Source organism: Rosa chinensis, chromosome 1, assembly GCF_002994745.2.
Source record: "Rosa chinensis cultivar Old Blush chromosome 1, RchiOBHm-V2, whole genome shotgun sequence".
NCBI lineage: Eukaryota > Viridiplantae > Streptophyta > Magnoliopsida > Rosales > Rosaceae > Rosa > Rosa chinensis.
The window spans coordinates 52,738,967-52,761,711 of record NC_037088.1 but is presented as its reverse complement, the minus strand read 5'-3'; the positions used below and the strand labels follow the sequence as shown (position 1 = coordinate 52,761,711).

Below are 22,745 nucleotides of genomic sequence, written 5' to 3'. Positions count from 1 at the left end.
CTCTCATTAATGGCGAGGAGACGGGCGTGCTGCAAAGACGTTATTCCACACGCTAACTCAGTACATGTCGGCCACGTGTCGAACACCGTCAGACGAAGCGTCTAGCCAAAACAACCATCAAAGAGGCAGGTCACAAATCATCGAGCAGTCTCCGCTAAGCGCAACTCTGCTAGTAGAACTTCTCCCTTTTCATCTTGCAAGTGACGCAGTCTCCGCTAGCGGAACTGCTCCCTTTCCATCTTGCAAGTGACGCAGTCTCCACTAGCGGAACTGCTCCCTTTTTTATCTTGCAAGTGACGCAGTCTCCGCTAAGCGCAACTCCACCAGCAGAACATCTCCATTTCCATCTTGCAAGCGAGGCAGTCTCCGCTAAGCGCAACTCCGCTAGCGGAACTGCTCCCTTTTCATCTTGCAAGTGACGCAGTCTCCGCTAAGCCCAACTCCGCTAGCGGAACTTCTCCCTTTCCATTTTGCAAGCGAGGTAGTCTTCGCTAAGCGCAACTCCTCTAGCGGAACTGCTCTGTTTTCATCTTGCAAGTGAGGCAGTCTCCGCTAAACGCAACTCCGCTAGCGAAACTTCTCCCTTTTAATCTTGCAAGTGACGCATTATCTGCTAAGCGCAACTCCGCTAGCAAAATTTCTCCATTTTCATCTTGCAAAGGAGCGCACCTCCGCTCACTGGAGCACCACCAAGTTGGTCCCAACGACACTGCTTGCTGCTTACTTTCAGCGAAGGGACTGTCGCAAACGGCGATTCCCGAGGCGTCTTGACGACGACCGCTACGCGGCGTTACAGTCAGGCTACATCCCTCCTGGACACGGGGACACGTCAATAGTCTACGACACCCCTAATCAGGCATGTTGACCCCCGCCACTCGGGTACCAAAGTTTGGGCTCGCTACCCAACACCCTCTGCTAAGTGCAGCTCCCCTCAACAAACAATATACCAACCAAACGGAAATCTATCTTAGCCGGGGAGTAGGGGACTCCCTGGGCGGCCTAGCGAGGGCCCACCCGAAAGGGTACAAAGCGTTTGCTCAGTAAGTCCATGGTTGACAACGCACTGACGCTAATTATGCTTCTGCAAGTCTAACGGAAGTAACGCTTCGAACCGCTAGGGAACTCCCCAACCAAGATTGCCCTCCTTGACTGGGGACTTGTACTTGCACAAGCATTTGCAAGCATAGTTAGCTATAATGAGCCACGCTCATGATACAGCCAGGGTACCAACTACCGCCAACTGTGTGACCTACGAAAACACAGCCAAACAAGCTACCGCCTGAGCCCCGGCTCACCCCCAGATCACCGCTGACGCGCCGCCACGCTCCGCGCCAAGTTAGCATCAGAAGCTCCAGAAGCTGGGAATTGAAGCACATCAGTCCCACATCGAAAACATGGAAGAGGTCAGCCTCTTCCCCACCTATAAAAGGTTCTCTCATCTCTCCTCATTAATTACGCATTTTGCTACTTACCTACTGTTACTTTGTCAACATAAATACATTGACTGACTTGGCATATGAGAAGAGAAGACCGCCTAGCGCGGTCTCCCTCTGACGCCCTCTGTATTTTACTTGACAGGCGGAAGCTCTAAGAACATTGCGAGTGGCAGTCCGCCCCTCGGACCTGCGTTAACCAAGATTAAGCTACTGCTCAATCTCAAACACTAACACATATCAAGATCAAGAACCTCTAATTAATTTTGGTGGAGGAGAGACCTACTCATAAGAGAGCAATATCATGTGATTTTGATTCATTCTTCTTCTCATGGTTGAAGTAGAGTAACAGATTATTGTATCTCATGTTCAAGGGTGTTTTGGTGAAAATAAGGATGTCTACTTAGCTTTTCAAGTATTTTAAAAAGTAAATTAGAGGTGTACTAAGTATGGGAGGTCCAAATAACAAATTTGGAGGTCCAACTAGAACCACCCTTAGACTAAAATGCTCTCAAATTTAAAGGTGTTTAACAAAAGATTTGATGGCAAGTGAATTTAATTGTTAAATTTTGAGTGACTAAAGTATTGAATGGGTCATAGTTCAGTGACCATTTATGTAATTCTACCTCTCTTTTACGCAAGGAAAAATTTCAAGAACAGTACATGAGGTATTGTCCACTCCAAAATAAGGTTTTTATAGTTTACAAACTATAACATTGGTGCCTGACTCTATAAACCCGACATACTTATAGTACATACCATCTGTAACACCGTTAAGCCTATACCATTATTCATTATTCAAAGGATAATTTAATATTTTTGTGCTCTGTCTCTCTCTCTGCCCTTTCTTCCTCTCTCTCTCTCTCACTGCCTCTATCTGCACCACCCTCAATAACTTCTTCATCTCCTCCACTATTAACCCGACCATGACCGCTAGTACAGACACCGTCAACAAGATTTTCGGAAGTCTCTCCTTCATCGCCTTCATTTGTGCCACCCTCAACAACTTTTTCTTCTCATCCGCTGTTAAACCGGCCATGACCGCCGGCGCAGACACTGTCAATGAGATTTTCGACGGGAAATTAGGGGTTAAGGACCAGGTGGACGCCGGGTTCAAATTGGAGGAGAAAGCTCTGACGAAGAAAAGGAAGGCAGCCCTGCCAACGGAGATAAGGTTGGCCCACCACGTGAGGAATTCCAGCCAAGCTAGAGCTTTGGTGGCAGCGATGATTCAAGGTGACGTAGTGTAGCAGCCGCTAGACTCAGTCGATTAACTCCATCAAGGACTGGAATCTATAAATGAGGTCGTGGAGCTTGGACGGAGCCAGCTCGACAGTGGTGATGGTGGTGGGAAAGGTGACGAGGGTGGCGGGGGAGCAGGAGAGGTTTTTAGGGGTCTTTGAGAATGGGTTGGAATCAGACGGGGTTGGATGCATTTTAAGGATTGGTGCCTCCTAAACCAAAAAGGTTGGATTGGTCCCGAAGGTTTCATGGTCATGTTGCAACAGTATAATGGAATGGGCGGTACTCAGTTCTTCAACACCATGGCTTATCTGGACAACTTCTTTGTTTGTTTTGATCAGATTCCAAAGGAGTTGGGTTTTGATGGTAGCTGGCGGTTGCGATGATCATAATAGGAAAGCGTGTGAGACTAAGTCGGAATGATGGGGGTAGAGAGAAACCTTGTCCATAGCAGTTACTGGTGAGCCTGAAAACCCAACCAACAAGTGGGTGTCCAAGAGAGAAAATGAAATAAAAGAAAAATGAAAGAGCATGGCGTGCATGTGACATTCATGATAAAGTGACAAATTTGGCTTAAAAAAATATGCTAGAGTAATAGAGTTATTATGTGTCAGGATTTCAACCCTATGTACCATTATGATGCTTTAGAAAGTATAAAAACCTTAATTCAGAGTGGACAATACCTCACATATTGTTCTTAAAACTTTCCTTTTTTGCAATAAAGTTACCAGAGCTACAACCCAAGGTAGCCCAAACTCCGCCCTTGTATGTGGTTTAGATCCTCATGCTTATGGCATGCTTGGCATTGTAAATAGGAATATGTTCAAAGGGTTTATTTTTCATAAATTGTATTATTTGCTTCTAAATAGATAAGAATTCTCCATGTTCATGACAAAATTTCGACAATTTGGAAGTACTATCAATAAAAAGGCCAAGCTAGTAACCATTTCAATTAAAAGACAAGTTTTACTGTACATATGGTGTTTATGTGAAAAATTATATTATGTTGGGGTAGTTTCAATTAATTTTCTCCAAAATTTTGAAAGAAAAAAAAAACTAAATCTTTTTTTTTTTCAGTTGAAAAAATTGTTTCCACATCAGAAAGTGACAGAAACTCAACAATGGTTCTCAAGACCTTTTGAGTCCAAAATGTCAAATTCAAGTCGAGTTGGATCAGCCATCTACATAAACAAGAGAGAAAATATATAAATTATGCAGTCATAGAGACATCCACATGAATTATTTTCCAAGAATATGAATTAAATTTCAAGACCAAGATTCAAAATGATCACCTTTCTTTTTCGATGCTATGTGAAAATACTTCTCACGGTAATTATGTATTTATAATACGCATGAATTTTCATTATCAAGGCAAAACTCAATTTATATATAACATACTAAATAAAACAATTATCAAAGGTAGTAACATAAATTACAGGACATGCTCAAAATTCACAAATAATATATAACAAAATATATGCTACACATAATAACAGTAATAATATATCCTGCACAAAATAAAATATAAACAGTAGTATAATATAAAGGCATGCGTAGGCATAATTATATAAGCGTAAATAAAATTCACAAAACATGCTCAAAATTCATAATAAAAATATAAACAATAAAATATTTAAAGCATGCTCAAACATAATTATGTAAAATTCACAATGCATGCTGATTCCACATTTTCCCAGAGTATGAAGTTAAATAAATAAAAGAGAATATACTTGGTTTCGAGAAAACAGAATGATTCTAGCGCACGCGCGTGTTGATATAGGCGTACGTAGCGATGTTTTTGTGCTTGCGAAAAACTGGGGTTTCTCCCTTTTTTCTTCTTTTCTTTTCTTTTCTGCAGTGGGCCGCAGGCCTGCTGTCTCTTTGTTTTTTTTTCTTTTCTGGGCAAGGTCACGCACCTTTTTTTTTTTTTTTTTTTTTTTTTTTTTTTTTTTTATAACAGAAGCTTTTAAATAAAAAGACTGCTGAAGAAAATAACAATCAATTTGGATACCTTTATCCGAAGCAAACGGCAATGACGCAAGGTGACTTCTAGGAAGGAATCTAAAGCAAACGGCGACGTCTCCATTCTGGATCGCTGGCTAGTCGATGATGAGGAGGTCTGTATGGGAAGACGCAGGATTCTCGACTGGCGTCTGAATGCAGTGATTGATGGAGCAATTGAATTTGATCGAACGCCGGAGTTTGATGGAGTGACTAAAGGTCCGATCTGGTAGTCTGGGTCTGATGGAGGTGCTGCAGCGATGTTAAGAAGAATCTGGGTGGATGACCCATATGAGTTCAGGGTTATGGGTTCGTGCAAGGAGGAGGCTGTGCAGGCGGTTCATGCAAGGAGGAGGCTGGATCAGAGGTGTGTGCTGGGCAAGAGGCTGGGTGTGCACAGCAATGCATTGGGCGAGGGAGCAGCGCCGTTGCAGGTAGGTTGGGCTGGAGGCTTGCAGGCACTAGGTCTGCAACCACACCTCCACTCGTGTCAGTCGTGTGGGCTGGCGGTATTAAAAAATAATAATAATAATTCTTCTAGGATTTTGGTTTTTTTTTTTTTTTTGAAGCTAGGTCTAGAGACTTGTGCTGATAACGTGTAAATAGAAAATGAGAATTGATCTACTCATTTCATTAGATATTCCCTTTATATAGGGAAAAAATTACAATGAAAGTATCAATTACAATAACAGCAGTAGATGATGATTGAGGTGTAATTGCTAATTCTTTAATTCTCTATTCGTCAGTTATTTTGACGAACATACATAATGTGTTTTTCTTTTAGCAGGTCTTTTATTTTTTTTTTCTTTAAATAATTTATTTAACAAAAAAGTCCAGTATAATGTAAGTGTCCCCGGCACAGACTTTTTTTGTTTTTTCTGGTCTGACCCCCCTCACAATTACAAAGAAGAAAGAAAAAGAAATAGTAATCTAAAAAAATAATACTAAAAAAGCAGAATAAAATCCCCGCCACATATAATTCCACATGGCAATCAGAGATTGGCTATCGCCACGTGGACATTCCTATAGCTCAACCGGAACCTTGACCGGGTACCTATCTATCGAGTCCATCCACGGGTTCCCGAGCGCGTCCCCCTCCGCGACTGGCCTCAGCGCCCGCCAAACCGCGCTGTTGCACTTGAAACCCGACCCGAACGCGATCTGCCAGATCCGATCCCCCCGCCCGACCCGCCCCTTCGCCTCCGAGTACGCCAGCTCGTACCACAGCGAGCTACTGGACGTGTTCCCGAACCGGTGCAGCGTCATCCTCGACGGCTCCATATGCCTCTCCGTCAGCTGCAGGTTCTTCTGAATCTCATCCAGCACCGCCCTCCCGCCGGCGTGGATGCAGAAGTGCTCGAACGCCAGCTTGAAGTCCGGTATGTACGGCTTCACCTTCGCCTTCGAGAACTTCTTCCTGATCAGCGTCACGAAGAAGAAGAATTGCTCCGAGAACGGCAGCACCAGCGGCCCCAGCGTCGTTATATTCGTCTTCAGCGCGTCTCCGGCCACCGCCATCAGCTCCCGCGCGAGGGAGACGCCGACCTTTCCCTTGTCGTCCTCCCGCTGGTAGACGCACCGGTAGGACCGCTCGTCGGCGCCCTTGTGGGTCCGGACGGTGTGGACGAGCTCGTACTTGGACCGGGCGCGGTCCTTGCGCTTGTTCGAGAGGAGGATCGCGGCCCCGCCGGACCGGAAAATACAGTTAGGGAGCAGCATCGACTTGTCGTTGCCGAAGTACCAGTTCAAGGTGATGCTCTCGGTGCTGACTACGACGGCGTAGGAGTTGGGGATGGCTTTCAGGAGGTCCTTGGCGAGGTCGATGGAGATTAGGCCGGCGCTGCAGCCCATTCCGCCGAGGCTGAAGCTCTTGATGTCTGTTTTGAGCTTGTAGTGGTTGACGATCATGGCGGACAGCGACGGCGTTGGGTTGAACAAGCTGCAGTTCACGATGAGGATGTCAATGTCTTTCGGCTTGACTCCGGTTTTTTTGAAGAGGGAGTCGAGTGCGCCGACCATGGCGGCCTCGGCCTCCAAACGGGCTTCTTCTATGGAGAATTTGGGTGGTTTTGACATAATCCCTGGGGTTAGGTATGTTTCGTCGCCTAAACCGGACCGGTTCGCTATTCGTCTCTGAAACTCATATGAGTCAGGGCTGAACGCGCCGGTCTCTTCCGTCATCTTGAGAAAATCATCCCTCGACATTTTTCTTTCCTCGTCGGGTTTGTAGCAGGAGAAGTTCACCAGGTAAACAGGTGTGGACCGCTTGGACCAGTAGAGGGCTAAGAAGAAGAGAACCAGGCCGGAACCGGCGAGTCGCGTGGCGGCGTCCATGCTCTCCAGCCGGACGGCCTGGTTGGTCCAGACCTCGGAGACGAACCGGGTTATGTCGACACCCGTGAGCTGTACCAGAACCGACGCCAACAGAGGCGCGATGAGAAGGAACATGAGAATGGTAGCTGGGTTGCATGAGTAGCCATACCCAAGCTTCACATACTTGAGCTTCACGGACTGCAGGAAATCCGGCAACCGCTGCCGGATTCTGATGACGGCGGAGGAGGAGTCCTTGTTGAAATCCATCTCCGCAGTAAGTCTCTCCTTATCCATCTCTATGCTGTTACTCTCCATTAATGATTTGCTTTCTCTTTCCTCTACGTGTGTCTGCGAAAATGTCAAAACACCCGAAACAAAACTAGTTATTGGTCTTCAAGCTGTTTGAGCTGGGAAACCATGAAGAGGTAAAGACTCTATATATATATATATATATGTATATATGGTGCTGGGAATTTGATTGAGCTGGAGAAGCCCAACACGGCTAGCCAAGCTAGAGTGAGGTGTGAACCTGAAGAATAGGGGAAGTTATATAGAGAGAGAGAGAGAGCAGTAGCACCCACATGGCCAGGGCATATAAGATAAATAGAGAATTAATAAGTAGCAAGCTACTGCAAGAAAGCTGGAATGATGGTGTTGAATTAATGGAGGAGTAGTTTCTCTAACAAGGGGATGATTGGATGATGTTGGATAGGAAGATAGCTCAACCACCAGAGGTTTTAGTATAAGACTAAATTAATGCTAGGGATTTTGGGTCCAAGTTTTTCCAAGGTTCTGGTTTTGGAAATGTCTCTCAACTTTTTTTTTTTTTTTTTGTTTGGGGGTTTATGTTGTGGTGTTGGATGGGGGGAAGAGGAAGTTTCTTTCAAGCGAGCTCGAATCTGGGGTCTTCTTCTTTTTGTTTTTGGGGGTTTTCAGGGAGTTGCACATTCTTGACATTTCCATATATGCAAGGGTGAAATTGGTAAAAAGAGAAAGGGTCCACTCTACTGGTTATTGGTCAATAACATTTGGAGGGTAACCTAATAAGGGCAATGTGGAAGAGGAAGGAAGGAAGCGAGGGGCGGTTTAGGGAAGTTGTACTGCTTTGTGGTGGCTTTGGTGGGCTGACCAGCCATCAAGGAACAATAAATTGGAAGAACATGGTTGAAGTCGTGTACCAAACTCAACAAAAACATTACCATTTTATCCTTTGATGGTTCGTTCTCGTTGCGATTTAAAACCACTGTCATTTTCTTAAGTCGAGATTTTTAGACTTGAAGACGAAGCTCGTCGATCTGATTGTGCGTGTGCTCTTATATATCACGTCCGAGAAATTTAGTTTAATTTATTTGACGTATGCTACTGGTTGATTCTATGGTTTAAGCTTTTTGGATACGAAGGACTCATTACTTGAAACAATAAAATTTTGGTAATGACTTTCTGCATCTTGTTGTCATCTTTAATGATTTGGCAATAGTAGTAGCCTAGTAGGGAAGGGGAAAGCTACGCTTCATTGTTTTTGTCGATTTTCTCTCATGCTATTTACCTACTGCAGCTATAAAACTTGGAAACTTGGAAGGGTTTAGAAGTTTGACTTTCCCACCATATTAACCATTTCCAAAAACTAAAAAAATCTCGATTCGTTTAAACTAGTGATTATAACCAAAGGCACTTAATCCCGATGAATTCCCATGGATCTATCTTTATATAAACAACTAAAACCTATTATCTCACCTTAATGTATACAACTAGAACTCTTCAGTTATAGCAACAAAGAAAGGGAAGACCTGAAAGTACACGTCCTACTCTAAACGTTACTCGTTTAGTCCGTTTTCTCCGGAAATGAGGGTGGACCTTGTTCTCTACAATGAATGTTCTTGTCAAAGCAATCTCGCATTTTTCTATCAAGATTATTTGACAAACCCGTTTTATTGAGCCTTATTTCACAAAAAAGACGTGTGTCCGCTCTTATGTGCCAAGTTCTAGGTACATGAATTGTATGTGAGGCACAAAATCTGGGTTTGGTTTCTGGTGCTCCTAGCTATCATCTTCAACAATTCTCCATCACATATCCATTACGATTGGTCTTAATTAACTGGCAATTGATCAGAGAATTAATGTTTAACCAAGCAAGAGTGACCCACGACCAATGGCTACTGTAGCTTCTAACAAGAACCTAATTCAATAAATGATATCAAGTTGCACCATACAAATGGTCCAAGATCAATGTTATATATACCTTGTTAACCGTCACCTAACAATAGGGCATTTGCAAATTAATTGGAACAGCAATCTAATAAATAAGAGAAGCTTGGATACGGACTTCTGTCCACCAAGCAAAGCAGAGTGGGGTTATGAGTCTAGTTACGTCAATTAAGGATCTCTAATCTAACATTATTTTTCATTTTTTAATGTTTGAGATTATATGCACGGGTAGTTGGTTGCTAATGAAAACCCTACAACGTTATAGCGACCGATCGAATGAGTATTTTCAACAATGCAAATGTAAGGATCAAATCATTCTTGAGTACCCCAGCGTAGCCCCATCAGGGAGTGAAATAGAACATGAAACCGTGAGCTTCCAAGCAGTGGGAGGAGCGTTGGGCTCTAATTGCGTACTATAATATTTCATGAAAAATTTCATTTTTAATGTTTGAGATTTTGTCCGTGGGTAGTTGGGTGTTGATGAAAACCCTAGAACATCATGGCAACTTTAGGTGTTGAGTATTTTTCAGCAATACAAATGATCTCTTCTTTTGTTAAAAAAATACAAAAATTCGGCTCAATACAATTTGGTCTAGTGATATAATCTCCCTCATACAGAAGTTCGTGGTTCTTGCTCTTTTTTTCTTTAGGGAAGAGTGTCAAGCCATTAATAACCGAGATAGTAGGTAGCAACATAACACGACCTACCCGTAAGGACCAAAGCCAATTTCTAGCCATGCTTAGAAGGATATAATGTGTGAGAAGAGAATTTATATTTTAACCAACTAAGTGTCGCATAGTTAACAGGTAACAACATAACACGACATACCTGTAAGGACCACGTCAAGAACCACGTCAATATCAAGCCATGCTTAAAATGATATAAATGTGTAAGAAGAGAATTTATGCTTCAACCAAGCAACGTATCGCATAATTGACTTAAAATCGGAGAAGATAGATATGAAATGTTCATTCCTCAATTACAGAATAGCATATGAAGAATTTCTGACTTCACTATAATGAACTACAATCATGTTCTCGAAAAAGTTGATTGATTTGGTTCATATAATTAGTTAACATGGTAAGCACCCGACCTCAATTTTGAGGATTCACATCTGGTTACTGCAGACTACACTAATTACCACATGCTCCCAGTTTCCCATGCCTTCCATGTACCATTATACATTGTATATATGGCTCAGCATTATACGCATAATAGGCCAAAATTGGTCAGAAGAATCAATCGGACCCGGAAAAGATAAGACTTTATTATGACCTGCACAGACAAGTAATTAAAGTGTCAGTTTTGCCTGCATTCCAGAACGATTCTCAGAGATTAAGACAGAGAGGATTTATCACCTTGATTCTTCAGTAGTAGTTTCTTCAGATTTCCACACTATGTCTTTCAACCCCGATGAGAAATTTTTATAGAACTGAAGTAAAAAAGATTAAAAAGAATCAGCAATAACAACTCGGCCCTTGACAATCCTCTTGTTTGATTTGTGAGAAAGGGAAGGAAAAATGATGGACAAAAGTTATTGCATTTCATGATTTGTAAGTCGATCATGATATTTGATTCCTTTCCTTTTTCCTACAATTTTTCAGAAACGTAAAAACTCAAAGTGAAATTTAGTGTTGACTTGCCTTGTGAAACTCTAGTGTGTCACCACCAGTTTTCCTGAGTTCTACCATGTGCACGGAGGGAGCCACCTCGAACACCTTATGTAACAAGATGAAAATAGACCGATTATAACAATGTTTACATCTTGCTTTATCTAGTTGCTCCAGTCCTACACGAGAGTTTCATTTTCTTTTCCCAAATATACAAGTACTCAAACAAATCTTAACATATCACATTTGCCAAGTCTGTACCTCAGTGGCTACAGAGAGGTGACCCTTCCTTCCATGCTTATCACCTTGCAACTTCATCTGAAAAATGGCTTTTGATTAGCAAAGATTTGTAGCATTTTTATAAGATTGCTTGCAACAAGTCATATCCAGTAATGAGAAAAACTCATTACCTTGTAGTTTTTCTTGTGAACATTAAAGCCCAAAGGCTTTGCAGTCGCCTCAATCTTACTCATGATTTCATTTGCAGGGCGTTGAGAAGTGAAACGGGTTTCTCGTTTCACATGACCCTATAATGGAATTCCAAATGACCAGAAAGCACCAATTATTATCAGAATAATTCTGAGCGCTACAGAGAAATTAGGGACATTGTATGCTACATACCATCTGCTTCTCAAATAAATTTTCTAGATTGAAACTCTGTGACCTCGAAATAAGCTCAAAAGCATTCATTGATGTAGGTTTCTCCTTCCTTTCTGTTACAAGATTTTCCTGCAACCAAAGAAAAAACTGATTTAGCAAGCGAAAAATTTCAAAAGATAATCAAATTTGCTCAAGCAATCTTCTGAATAAAGAGAAGCACAGACTTCACGGTTGGGAGAAATGTCTGAGATGTGACTAAAAGTCTTACCTTTGATTTGTTGAAAACAGCATCCACATCATCAAGATTTACATTGTCTTCTTCTTGAAACTGTGCTGGCTTGTAATCTTTCTTAAACCATTCATTTTCTAATATCTCGGGAATTGTCATCCTCTACATAAAGTGAAGAAAGAGCATCTATTCAGGCTATTCTTCAATAAAATAGATGAAAGTTGACATGAGATAAATGCACCATAATACAGAATTTGTATGCCCACAGCTTATATAACAACGATATTAAATTTTTCAAGAACATATGTGCAGATAGCTAGGATTCAAGAAATATTTTTGGCACAGAAACAGGGTTTTGGAGCTCACCGTTGCAGGGTTTGGATCAAGTATACGGTGTATCAGTTTCTTTGCACCAGATGAAAACCATGATGGACATGAAAATTCAGCTTTGCATATCTGAAATTCACGGTAGCATGCACTGTTATGTTATATGAAATTCCTTTCTTTCAAACAGCAGAAGCTAAAGCTTGATTATACATACTTTTCGGTACAGAGCTATGAGATTTGGTTCATCAAAAGGCAGGTAACCACCCATAAGTACAAAGAGGATCACCCCGCAAGACCAAACATCAGATGATGTACCCTCGTATCCTTTATTATTGAGAACCTAATACATACACACCAAAGTTGAGAAATAATTAGATAAAAACCCCAATGCAATTACCTAGTTTCATCAAGTCAGAAGTACATACCTCAGGAGCAACATAATTTGGAGTCCCACAGGCAGTATGAAGCAGCCCATCTTCCTGCAACGAGAAAGTATGCAGTATCAGCTTGAGCATTTCATATGACTCATGGTCTTATAGGAATTGGATAAAATCAAAGGCAAGTATTGAAGAAGATAACATAACAAGCTCATAATTAAAAATTCTGATCAACAACAACATCACAGACACTCCTCATAGGAAGAGGGAAGTTCTTGTGTTCTAATGTGACTAACCTACATCTCACAACAGGATATGACTTAAATATAGAGTCAACAAAAGAAATTACTCACCCGCACTTTTTGTTCAAATGTACTCAATCCAAAATCTGATATTTTAAGGACACCGTATGAATCTAAGAGAAGATTTTCTGGCTGCAAAAGATGTAGTCAGAGTTAGTCAAATTAATACTCTAGACACCAAAATTTCATCCCTGCACACACCCAGTAACTAATGAATTCAGGGACAGAGTTATTAAGTCTGTCAAACCTTTAAGTCCCTATGGTACACGCCTCTACTATGACAGTAATCCACGGCATTAATGAGCTGCTGGAAGTATCTCCTGGCATCGTCCTCTTTCAGTCTCCCATTTTTGGCCTAGGCAAACAAGAAGGCGGTAAGGGGAATGCTTTCTATATCGAACATAAGACTTGTGTCCTAAGAAAAGAAAGAAAAGAGTTTTGTGCAACCCAATCACGTAGGTTCAAACAGCAATGGCTTACTATTTCGTCAAAGAGCTCACCCCCATCAACAAACTCGAGAACAATGTAGATCTTAGTTTTGCTTGCCATAACCTATGCAGAAACACAAACACAAAAAAGAATACTCAGAAATCCATCAGGAATAATTTCCTGCAATCTATTGCATATCATTTCATATGGTACCTCAAACATTTGCGTGACATTCGGGTGCTTGATCAGCTTCATTGTCGATATCTCTCTTTTTATCTACCAATTCAAGCACCAAAACAAAAATCAGATACCAATCTCTACATTTTCGCCCAACTTACAAACCTACAACCAACTCAAACAGTATTCATATATTCCCAGCAAAAAAAAAAAAAAAAAAAAAAAAAACAGTATCAACACATATGCTGGCCCACCTATCGTAAATCAAACCTTAATTATTGATTAAAAACACACTTTGCCTCCAATTTCTACGAGTAAACTATAAACAATACCAAACCCAGAAAATTCTGTTTCCATGATTCACGATGATCACCAGCTCAATCAATCCAATATTCATAATGACGATGATGATGAAGAGGCATAATTATATATATATATATATAAAGCAAACAAAAGATAGTTACATACATGTTCAACCATCTTGTGCTTGAGTACTTGCTCACGATCAAGGATTTTGATGGCGACGCACTGCCCGGTTTCGGTGTTCTTGGCGAACTTGACCTTGGCAAAGGTGCCCTCCCCGAGAGTCTTGCCCAGCTCGTACTTCCCGACCCGGGTCCTCATCCTCGGCGACTTTGCGGTACTCATCCTCAACCGATGATCAAGGCTCAAATTTTCCCAACTGGGTCCGAGCTCCGGCGGTCAAGATGAGATCTTTGCTCTACTGGGTCGGTGTTTCAGCACGGTTTGGGCAATTTGGTGGCACAGAGAGAGAGAGAGAGAGAAAGAAAGAGCAGAGTGGCAATTAAGGAGGAGGAGGAAGAAGAAGAAGGAGAATATAGAAGAAGAGGCTGATGATGATTAACGTGTTGAGGACGTGTGGGGCCCATAAGAGGAGGATGAGGATGCGAATCCATTTTGTACTGCTCTCATCCGATGCCAATCACCCACATGCAGTAGCTCCACTTCTTCCATGGCTGCCTGCATATCATCATCGCTATTTTGTCGTTATTTCATCAATTATTTCATTCCTTCTTTTCCCAAAATACCCACCTGCTGAAAAAGATTGGGACTCCCCCTATTGACCATAAACAAGGTGATGATGGTGACTCTGCTTTCACTCATTTTTGACCCTATATTAGCACGCACCAGTAATTCGCGCTCCGCACGATACCGCATTAAGACAATAACGTACCGAGCGCGAATAATCCTCGTACGTGTGTTATAGCTATATTTAGAATCATAATCATAACTTTTTTTTTTTTTAAATAATATGAATTTGAAACCCCATCGATCCGCCCTTGTATATAGAATCAAGTTAACTGAGTTGGTTTTCTTGCACTCACTGGAAATTTACGGTCGAAAATGGCAAATAGCCAATTCGGTAGCTAATCCATTTTCATCGATAGCATTGGTATGTAACTCCTCTGTTTTCTTGTCCAAGACTACTGACATTGTTGATAATAAGCCAAACAGACGAGGATGATAATGTAATTGTGAGGTTGTTAATTATGGAGGGAAGACAAAGCACGACGTATCTCACTCACAGATAAGGCTGCAAATATAAATAGGGGATATTTGGCTATTCAGAAGTTGATTTGGGTCATTAGGCGGGGGGGCCCTTCCGGGTAACTTCTCCTATATGAATGGAGTGTGTTGCTCCACATGAATAGAGCTCACTCATCGTGTAACTTTCAAATACGTGGGATGATAGAATTGTGCCCACAGACCATTTGGATGGTCATGGAATGAAGTTTGCACTTTGGAGTGTGGTTCTAAACGAGTCGGCAATCGAATATATTTTTAGGGGAGTGAAATTCATATTTTATATTTTATAATTCACGATGTTTTTTATTTTAATATTTTAACAGTTTTTACAATTTATATTATAAGAAGATAAAAATTAATATATTAAAAAAAGAATACATAAAGTGTGGATTTTAAAATTGAAAATGTGAATTTCACTCCCTTATTTATATTAGTTTACAAATAATGCAGTTTATTCCGATCTGAGGCCAATGACATAAAAGGCATTGTGGTGAACTTTCCAACACCGATTAATCGAAATTACACTAAACTGTATTGTCAGTTTTGATTCGATTCAATAGGCGGTTATAATGACAAGAATTGATCAAATACAACCAGATTTCAATGTTGGATCTAGCTTATATCTGGTCATATTTGTTGGATTTTTCATCGTTTTGCACCGCGGACGGCTAATTAACACTGTTGATTTCGGTTTGAAAATGAAGAAACTATAGTGGCCAGCCCGTTCCTCCCATAAAAACGTTGTCAAACCATCTAAACTTAGGGTGCCCTTATAATGAGGACCACTAAAATAAGCAGTAGTTGAGGATTTTTGTGTTACCCAATTTTCGATCACATTTTCACAAATTAACCGTTAGATATTTTGATATTTATATGTAGATCATTTATGCAATTTTTCAACCAAATTAAAAATCATTAAAACATTCATAATTGTGATTTATCAGTTATAAACATGAACGGTTCATGTTTGACAGATTTGGTTCGTCCATTGATTTAATCTAGTTTGGCACCTTAACGATTAGCAATTAGGAAGAAAATTTTTAGAAGTGATCTACTCATGCATATATAAACATCCAACGGTTGATTTGCCGTAATGTAATCGAAAAGTGGGTCTTTTAAATCGTTGATTAGAAAATCCTCAACTAATTCTCAATTTAGTGGTCTTCATTAGAATGGCTCCCTCTAAACTTAATGTACATTTAAATAATTAACTACTCTGGGCCTTTCTACTAAGGGATCCTTTGTGGGACCCACTTTTCAATCGTATTTTGACATATTGACCGTACAGTTTTTAGGTCCTAATGTATATATCACTTTTGTAAATTTTCAACCAAATTGATGATCATTAAGGTATCAAACTAGATTAAATCAATGGACGAACCGAATCTGTCCAACCTGAACCGTTCATGTTTATATTTGTAAATCGCAATTATGAAAGCCTTAATGGTTATCAATTTGGTTGAAAATTTTCAGATATGATCTACTCATATAGACCTAAAAACTGAACGTTTGAGATGTAAATATGTGATCGAAAAATGTGTCTAATAAGTGATCCCTCAAATTGGCCAATAAAAGGGATCTCTCATTGGAAGGCCCTTGATTAACTAATAACAAAAGATTTTTTTTTTTAAGATCTAACTTAAGTTCTTTCTTTTCTACACAATTTCTATCTTTGAGGTTTTTGAATATAAGTCCAATTTCATTATGTCATAATGGATGCAGTCCATAGGTAATTTTATTATCAATCTAGGTCCACTGACTTTTGTCATTATATTTTCATGCCCATGTTGCCCCTTCAGATAAATAAAAAAATTAATTAATTTCTTTTAGGCATTTATTTTTTTTTTCAATTTGAATTTTGAACCCATGATGAACCTGCAATAATTCAAAATGTAATTAGTATTATAAAATTAGTAGATAGAGATGGGAAATCAACCTATCTGGAAGGTACAAAAAAAAGTTCATCAAAACATTCTAGGAAAATTTCAAGAAGAGTACATGAAGTATCAGCCATTCTAACCTTTCGTGAATCAAGTTTTGTTAAAATCAAGACAGTACTTCAAGTTCAAATTTCTACCCAATTTGAGTACATGCCGTTACGGACTCCGTTAACTTTATGTAATTATTCATTTATTAAAGGGTAATATAGTATTTTTACAGTTTCCTCTCTCTCTCTCTCTCTCTCTCTCTCTCTCTCTCTCTCTCTCTCTCTCTCTCTCTCTCTCTCTCTCTCTCTCTCTCTCTCCCCATCCCACAGACCCAACTCTTCCTCCATGCCGCGACCACTGCATCTCCTCCACTTCCAAATCCACACCCACCACACCAAACTCCCTCGTATTGTTCTTCGCTGCACTATTGAGCAAGTACCAGAAAGGAAAACACAAAATACCCATTGTAGTGGAACGCGCTTGCACGCGCCTGAGAGAACAGAGAGTGAGTTTTGTTCCTTGTAGGGTGGCGAGCCCTTCACCCGTCGTTGAACGGGCCTTTATCGACCCCGAGTGGGTCTGGTGCGAGACTGGGCTCCTTGATAGATCGCGATGGCTGCCGGTGAGGTGAAGGAGAGGGATATCGCGAAGGTTGGCTGGGATTGGTTCGCTAATTGCAGTCTTGACCGGCGGGGTGGTGTGCTGTTGCAGATTCGAAGGCGGTCTGATGGGGACGAGGTCGGTGTAGTGTGGCGTGACTCGGATCGGATTGTTCCAATCTGGGTTGACTTGTTTGCCTACGATCTAGGTATGGATCCGATTTATAAGGTTGCTGCCTCCTCGAGGCGTGATGTGGCTAGCAGAAAGTTGATGGTGGCGGTCCAGTCGAAGTGGTGTGGTGGCTGCGGTCAGTACGAGGGAGAGGGAGAGAGAGACGGATGCTCAGTTTAGTTGGTTTTTTTTTTTCTTTTTCATCATCCTTGAAAAGACGGATTTACCCTAAAAATTTTGACAGTAAACACATTAATTAACGGAGCATGTAACAGCATACTCCAAAATTAGGTCGAGATTTGAAATTCATGTACTGCTTTGATAGTTTCAAAAGTTGATTCACAAAAAGTTAGAATGGTCGATACTTCATGTACTGCATGTTCTTGAAATTTTCCCAAACATTCTAGCTAAAAGATATGTATAACCTAAGTAAGAGGTATAAATTTAAGGATTTCTTCTATTATAGGTATACCATAAGTAAGAGATACATATCTAAGTAAGAGATATACGTTTACGGAATAATATTCTTTGATTACTATAATCGAGACACGTACCTAAGTAAGAGATATAAATTTATGGATTAGATTCTCTATTGTAGGTATAAAAAGGCCTACTCACCTAAGGGACAGTTTTTAAGGGACTGTGAGGGACAAGTGAATCTGACGGCTGAAAATAAATGCACAGTTTTAAGTTGTTATAATTTCTGCTTTTATATTTAATACATGTGGTTTAGATGCATTTGTCCCTCACAGTCCTTTAAAACTGTCCCTTAGGTGAGCAAATATGTTGGTATAAATAATCGAGATATAAGCAAAGTAAGAGATACACATATTAAGTTTCTTCTATTCTAGGCATACCATAAGTAAGAGATACGTACCTAAGTAAGAGATATATGTTTACTAATTAATATTCTTCAATTACTATAATTGAGATATGTACCTAAGTAAAAAAATATAAATTTACGGATTAGTTTTCTTCTATTATAGGTATAAATAATCGAGATACATATGGTGAGAAAAACTACCTATATATGAGGTAAATTGAAATGCTGAATTTTTGAGCTCTTAATATATCTATTACAAAAATTGCGTAATATTTACCTTAGAATAAGGTTACAATAGCGATTTTTCAACATACAATATATATATATATATATATATATATGTGTGTGTGTGTGTGTGTCAGTGTGTGTGTTCGTTTCTAGGTTAAAGGTAACTTAAGAAGGAAATCTAAACAAAAAAAAAATGAAGAAGAAAAAGAAGAAGAATAGCTACCATCCATGGATAGAAGGAAAATAAAATCGAACACCAAAAGAATCACAATCGTATAGGGCCGACAAGAAAATACTTTGACCATAGAAAGCTTAATGTTAAAGAAGGAGAACAGCGTTCATAAAAAACTTGACATTACATACAAGAGCGATAACCATAGAAGCTTTGGTGTTGAAGAAGAAAAACATTATAAAAAAATTGCTTTAGAAAGATTCCTAACTTATAGAAAACATCTTTTAAACTAAATTAACTTTAGGAATGATTTACATTAAATATGTCATTGGTTGGCTTGGCGATTAGAAGGGTTATGAGGTTTGATCAACTGGCTTTGAATAGAAAGGACGAAAAACAGAGGATCAGATTGGTTATTGATACTCATCAAAGATTCAGGCATTTCAAAAGCTTTTCTTTTACTACAACTGTTGAAGTGGATCAATATATGTCTATGAGAAAATCAAGGGTTTATGTCGTGATTGTGGATTGTTTGAACATCCAACTGATGGATATAACCGTCTGTTCATCAAGGAGAATGACGCTTTAAAGGCTGCCAGTGAATGCTATGGCGGGACTGACATTGTTTACGAACTTAGGGAATTCTAGGGTTTCTGTTGGAAGCAGTAGGGCTGATGTAGATGGCTCTAGGGTTTTGACCAATCATAGGGTTTCATCTCAGGCTCCTAGGGTTTTGGAGGGGATTCTATCATCTGAGGACGCAGGCTGGGCTGCGCAACACAAGAGCTAGGCTGCTAACTCTGGTTTAGAAACTGCAAGGTTATTGAAGTGGTAAATGAAACAAGTGCCTCCTTCTTTGGACCTAACACATAATCTGGTAAGCAATTTGGGTAATGGATCTCCTAGTGATCTTTTTATCCAAGCATGTCAACATGATGGCTTTTTGATGCTGAAATTGGCAACAAAAAGATCAACAATGTTGATGTGTTGATCAGTGGACAGAAAAGGACTACTGAGGTGCCTATGATGCGTCAAGGAAAGAAAATTCTAGCATTACCTACACCGGAGATGGCTAAGATCGAGGAACTAACCCTGTCTATTCCTCACAATGATGATCGCCTAATTATCTATCCCCAAAAGAAGAAGCTAGGGTGTCCCAAAGGGTTAAAGAATAAAGTCAAAGTTCCTGTTATGGTTCCTTTGAAAGCTGATCATGTCAAGGGTAAGAGTCAGAAGCGTTTTCTCAAGCTGCTTGAAGAGGAGGTGGTGATTGATACTCCTATGGAGAAGAGTAGTAGACAACTGAAGATGTGATGACTTCAGTTGTTGATACTAAACCAATTAAGGAGGTAATGACTTCAATGGTTGATTCTGATGTCCTAAAGGAAGGATGGATGATATGGAATGGATGGAGATGCCATATGAACTTGGTATTGCTACTAATAAGGGCCTAATACTTGTTCAAGAGGTGATTACTTCTTCTTCTTTTTTTAATTAAAAAAAAAAAACCCCCTTAGCCCACCCCACCCTTACATATATTAGTGAGAATCGAACCAATGACCTTCATAATGTTGGACTTATAATTTACCAACATGTCACAGCTCACCGACTTGTTCAAGAGGTGATTACTTCAATTGAGGAATATGACGTTGTTTTGTTTTTTGCATGAGTGGGAAAGATCAACAAGTTGTTAGTAGCTTCTTATGTAGTTTTATTTAATTTCGTAGTTATGTAGCTTCTTATTTTTACGATTATTTTTAAAAGGTAGTTGTGCTATGGGTGTACTTAGAGGTACACTTCTCTTTGGTGTGCTTATTCAGTGTACTCTGCGTAATGGTCTTTTATAACGGCTTTATGAGCAGACCATTATTGTACTGCTTGCTGAAATGCATAATGAATAACATTTTCAACAACAACAAAAAAAAAAATTATTTATGTTTAAGTAAATCCAAATTGTGTCTGGCCCAAACTCTAGGTTACTTGACGTAGTGGTAATAGAGTTTTAATTAGAGATAATCTCGGAGAATATCTTAGAGATATCCATTCATTGTATGATAATATTTCCTTGTACAATTCAGATTCTATGCATTGTAATCCTCTATATAAAGAGGTCTCTATTATTAATGAGCATACACAGCAATTTTCTCTCAATTCCCGTTTCTCTAAAACACGTTATCAGCACGAAGCTCTAACCCTGAAACCCTAATTTCGTAGCCTTCAATCCCTAGCAACCACCGATGCATATATTGAAGCCCCAAATCCCAGGAGTCCAGAACCGGCGGCGCCACCCCAAGAATCGGCCGGAAAGACGGCGAACCGGCCGCCAGAAGAAGAAGAAAATCCCCTGCCCGGTTCGAACCATTCTGATCCACCTTTGACCATCATATTTCTTCACAGGCAGCATCTCTACCCCAGAATTCGGGAACCGGAAAAATTATCCCCCGAACCGGCCACCAGAATTGCTGCATCATTGAACCACCGCCTTAATTCTCCCTCTATCCCAGACGAGCCCAAAAAAAAAAAAAAAAGGAAGCGATGCAGCCCAACCCATAGAAGAAAGAGAGGGAGCTCGGCCTAGAAAGAAGAAAGCTCGGCCCGCGGCCCACTGAAGAAAAAAAAAAAAAGGACAACAGCCTGGCCCACTAAAGTCACAGACCCACTGCCAGCCATGCCCACTCCAGCGCCACCTCAGCTCAGCCAGCAACGCCAGCTCAGCCTGCCACGTCAACTACCGTCAGCAATGGTCTGCCACATCAGCACCGATGCCACGTTAGCTCCTGCGACAAGTCACCGCCAGTGACTTTTTCCGGAGACCTATTTTGAAGTATTTTTTTTTCTTCTAAAAGTTCCCCTTTTTTTAGAGTTTTTAAATTCAATTTTTCTTCTTTTTCGGAGACTTGCAACCTCCCTTCTTCTACCCCCCTTTCTTTATCATAGGGGAGACCAAATTAAGCCGAACTGTGGGGGTTCGTGCTCACTCCAAGCTTGGAGCTTGTACAGTCCTCCAAACTTAGAGTTTGTTGAGATAAAACGATCGACCACAAACATCATTGTTTCGATCTAATCCAACCCCTATTGGAATCGAATTTCTTGGAAACGACTACGCTCAGAAATTTTTATTGTTTTCGTGGTAGCTTTTTTCGCTCCGAAACTAACCCTAATCTTTTGTTGTTTCTCAGGATTAGTAACCTGAACAAGTTGAGCTTCGCTCCACTAGAGACAACAGGCGCAGGATACCACAAGTGGGTCCATGATGTGCGCCAGCATCTTAAGGCTGATGGGATCCTAAGTATTATCCAAGAGCCAGGTCAGAACGTGCTTACTCCTCAACAAGTTGCCTCTTTTGAAGCGAATAGAGCTATGAGAGAGGCCAATGAAGCTAAAGTCATAATTCTCATGATAAGGCATATGAATGACGGGCTCCAAAATGAGTACCTCTGTCACACCCCGAATTTTGAAATAAGGATTCAAATCCGGAACATGACTAATAACAATACAAATAACGTTCTGAATTTTTCTCTCAGAAACAACCACTAGTTTACACCTCTTAATATTACATAAACCAAATCCTCGAGCTACTTATTACAGCACACTCTCACCAAATCAAATTGTAAGCTCAAATGAGTATAATTCTCCTCACAAAAACAAATGCTGTAAATCTAACACTAATACTCTAAACCGCACGATCACTGCCCTGATTCTCCTGACCTGTGAGATTACCCGCTACACAATTTGAATAGTGTACCGGGATTGCAACAACACAAAACCCGGTAAGCTTTTTGCAAAGCTCGTGAGTAAACAAGAAAGAACTGTTGATTGATTAAATTACAATTCTTATAACTCAAGTAAACAATCAACAAATATTGCAGCATTAATATGTGAAATAACATTAAAGCAATGCATGCTTGATTTTCTTTTTACCAACACCTTCACATATTCAAAATATATCATGGATATATATTTGATCAATTTCACATAACACCTTCACATATTCAAAATATATCATGGATAGATATTTGATCAATTTCA

At 40.2% G+C, this 22,745-nt stretch overlaps 2 protein-coding genes across 3 annotated transcripts; both read right to left on the bottom strand.

Moving 5' to 3' along the window:
- Positions 1–5,407: 5,407 nt before the first annotated feature.
- Positions 5,408–7,852, bottom strand: LOC112182122 (3-ketoacyl-CoA synthase 1). Its single transcript, XM_024320564.2, has one exon. It carries the CDS (start codon positions 7,302–7,304, stop codon positions 5,700–5,702), a length of 1,605 nt encoding a protein of 534 aa, XP_024176332.1. The 5' UTR covers positions 7,305–7,852; the 3' UTR covers positions 5,408–5,699.
- A 2,250-nt stretch (positions 7,853–10,102) lies between these two features.
- LOC112182121 (CBL-interacting serine/threonine-protein kinase 9) lies at positions 10,103–14,295 on the bottom strand. 2 transcript variants are annotated; one of them, XM_024320562.2, is made up of 15 exons: positions 13,715–14,295; positions 13,283–13,345; positions 13,121–13,192; positions 12,888–12,995; positions 12,692–12,772; positions 12,387–12,440; positions 12,176–12,301; positions 12,001–12,090; positions 11,674–11,796; positions 11,427–11,534; positions 11,216–11,332; positions 11,067–11,123; positions 10,839–10,913; positions 10,554–10,627; positions 10,103–10,470 (listed from the first exon to the last, which is right to left on the bottom strand). In XM_024320562.2, the coding sequence occupies exons 1-15, from the start codon at positions 13,892–13,894 to the stop codon at positions 10,464–10,466; spliced, it is 1,335 nt and encodes a 444-aa protein (XP_024176330.1). In that variant the 5' UTR covers positions 13,895–14,295; the 3' UTR covers positions 10,103–10,463. The 2 variants fall into 2 exon arrangements, with proteins under 2 accessions (XP_024176330.1, XP_024176331.1); XM_024320563.2 differs by having other exon boundaries at positions 13,141–13,192; positions 13,715–13,854.
- Between the last annotated feature and the right edge of the window lie 8,450 nt (positions 14,296–22,745).

Excerpts from the sequence above, each read along its gene's own strand:
- LOC112182122 (XM_024320564.2), bottom strand. The coding sequence starts at position 7,304 with ATGGAGAGTAACAGCATAGAGATGGATAAGGAGAGACTTACTGCGGAG.
- LOC112182121 (XM_024320562.2), bottom strand. The coding sequence starts at position 13,894 with ATGAGTACCGCAAAGTCGCCGAGGATGAGGACCCGGGTCGGGAAGTAC. Across the intron at positions 11,797-12,000 it reads TTGATCCAAACCCTGCAACG|AGGATGACAATTCCCGAGAT; the intron begins GTGAGCTCCAAA and ends CACTTTATGTAG. Across the intron at positions 10,628-10,838 it reads ACACACTAGAGTTTCACAAG|TTCTATAAAAATTTCTCATC; the intron begins GCAAGTCAACAC and ends TTTTTACTTCAG.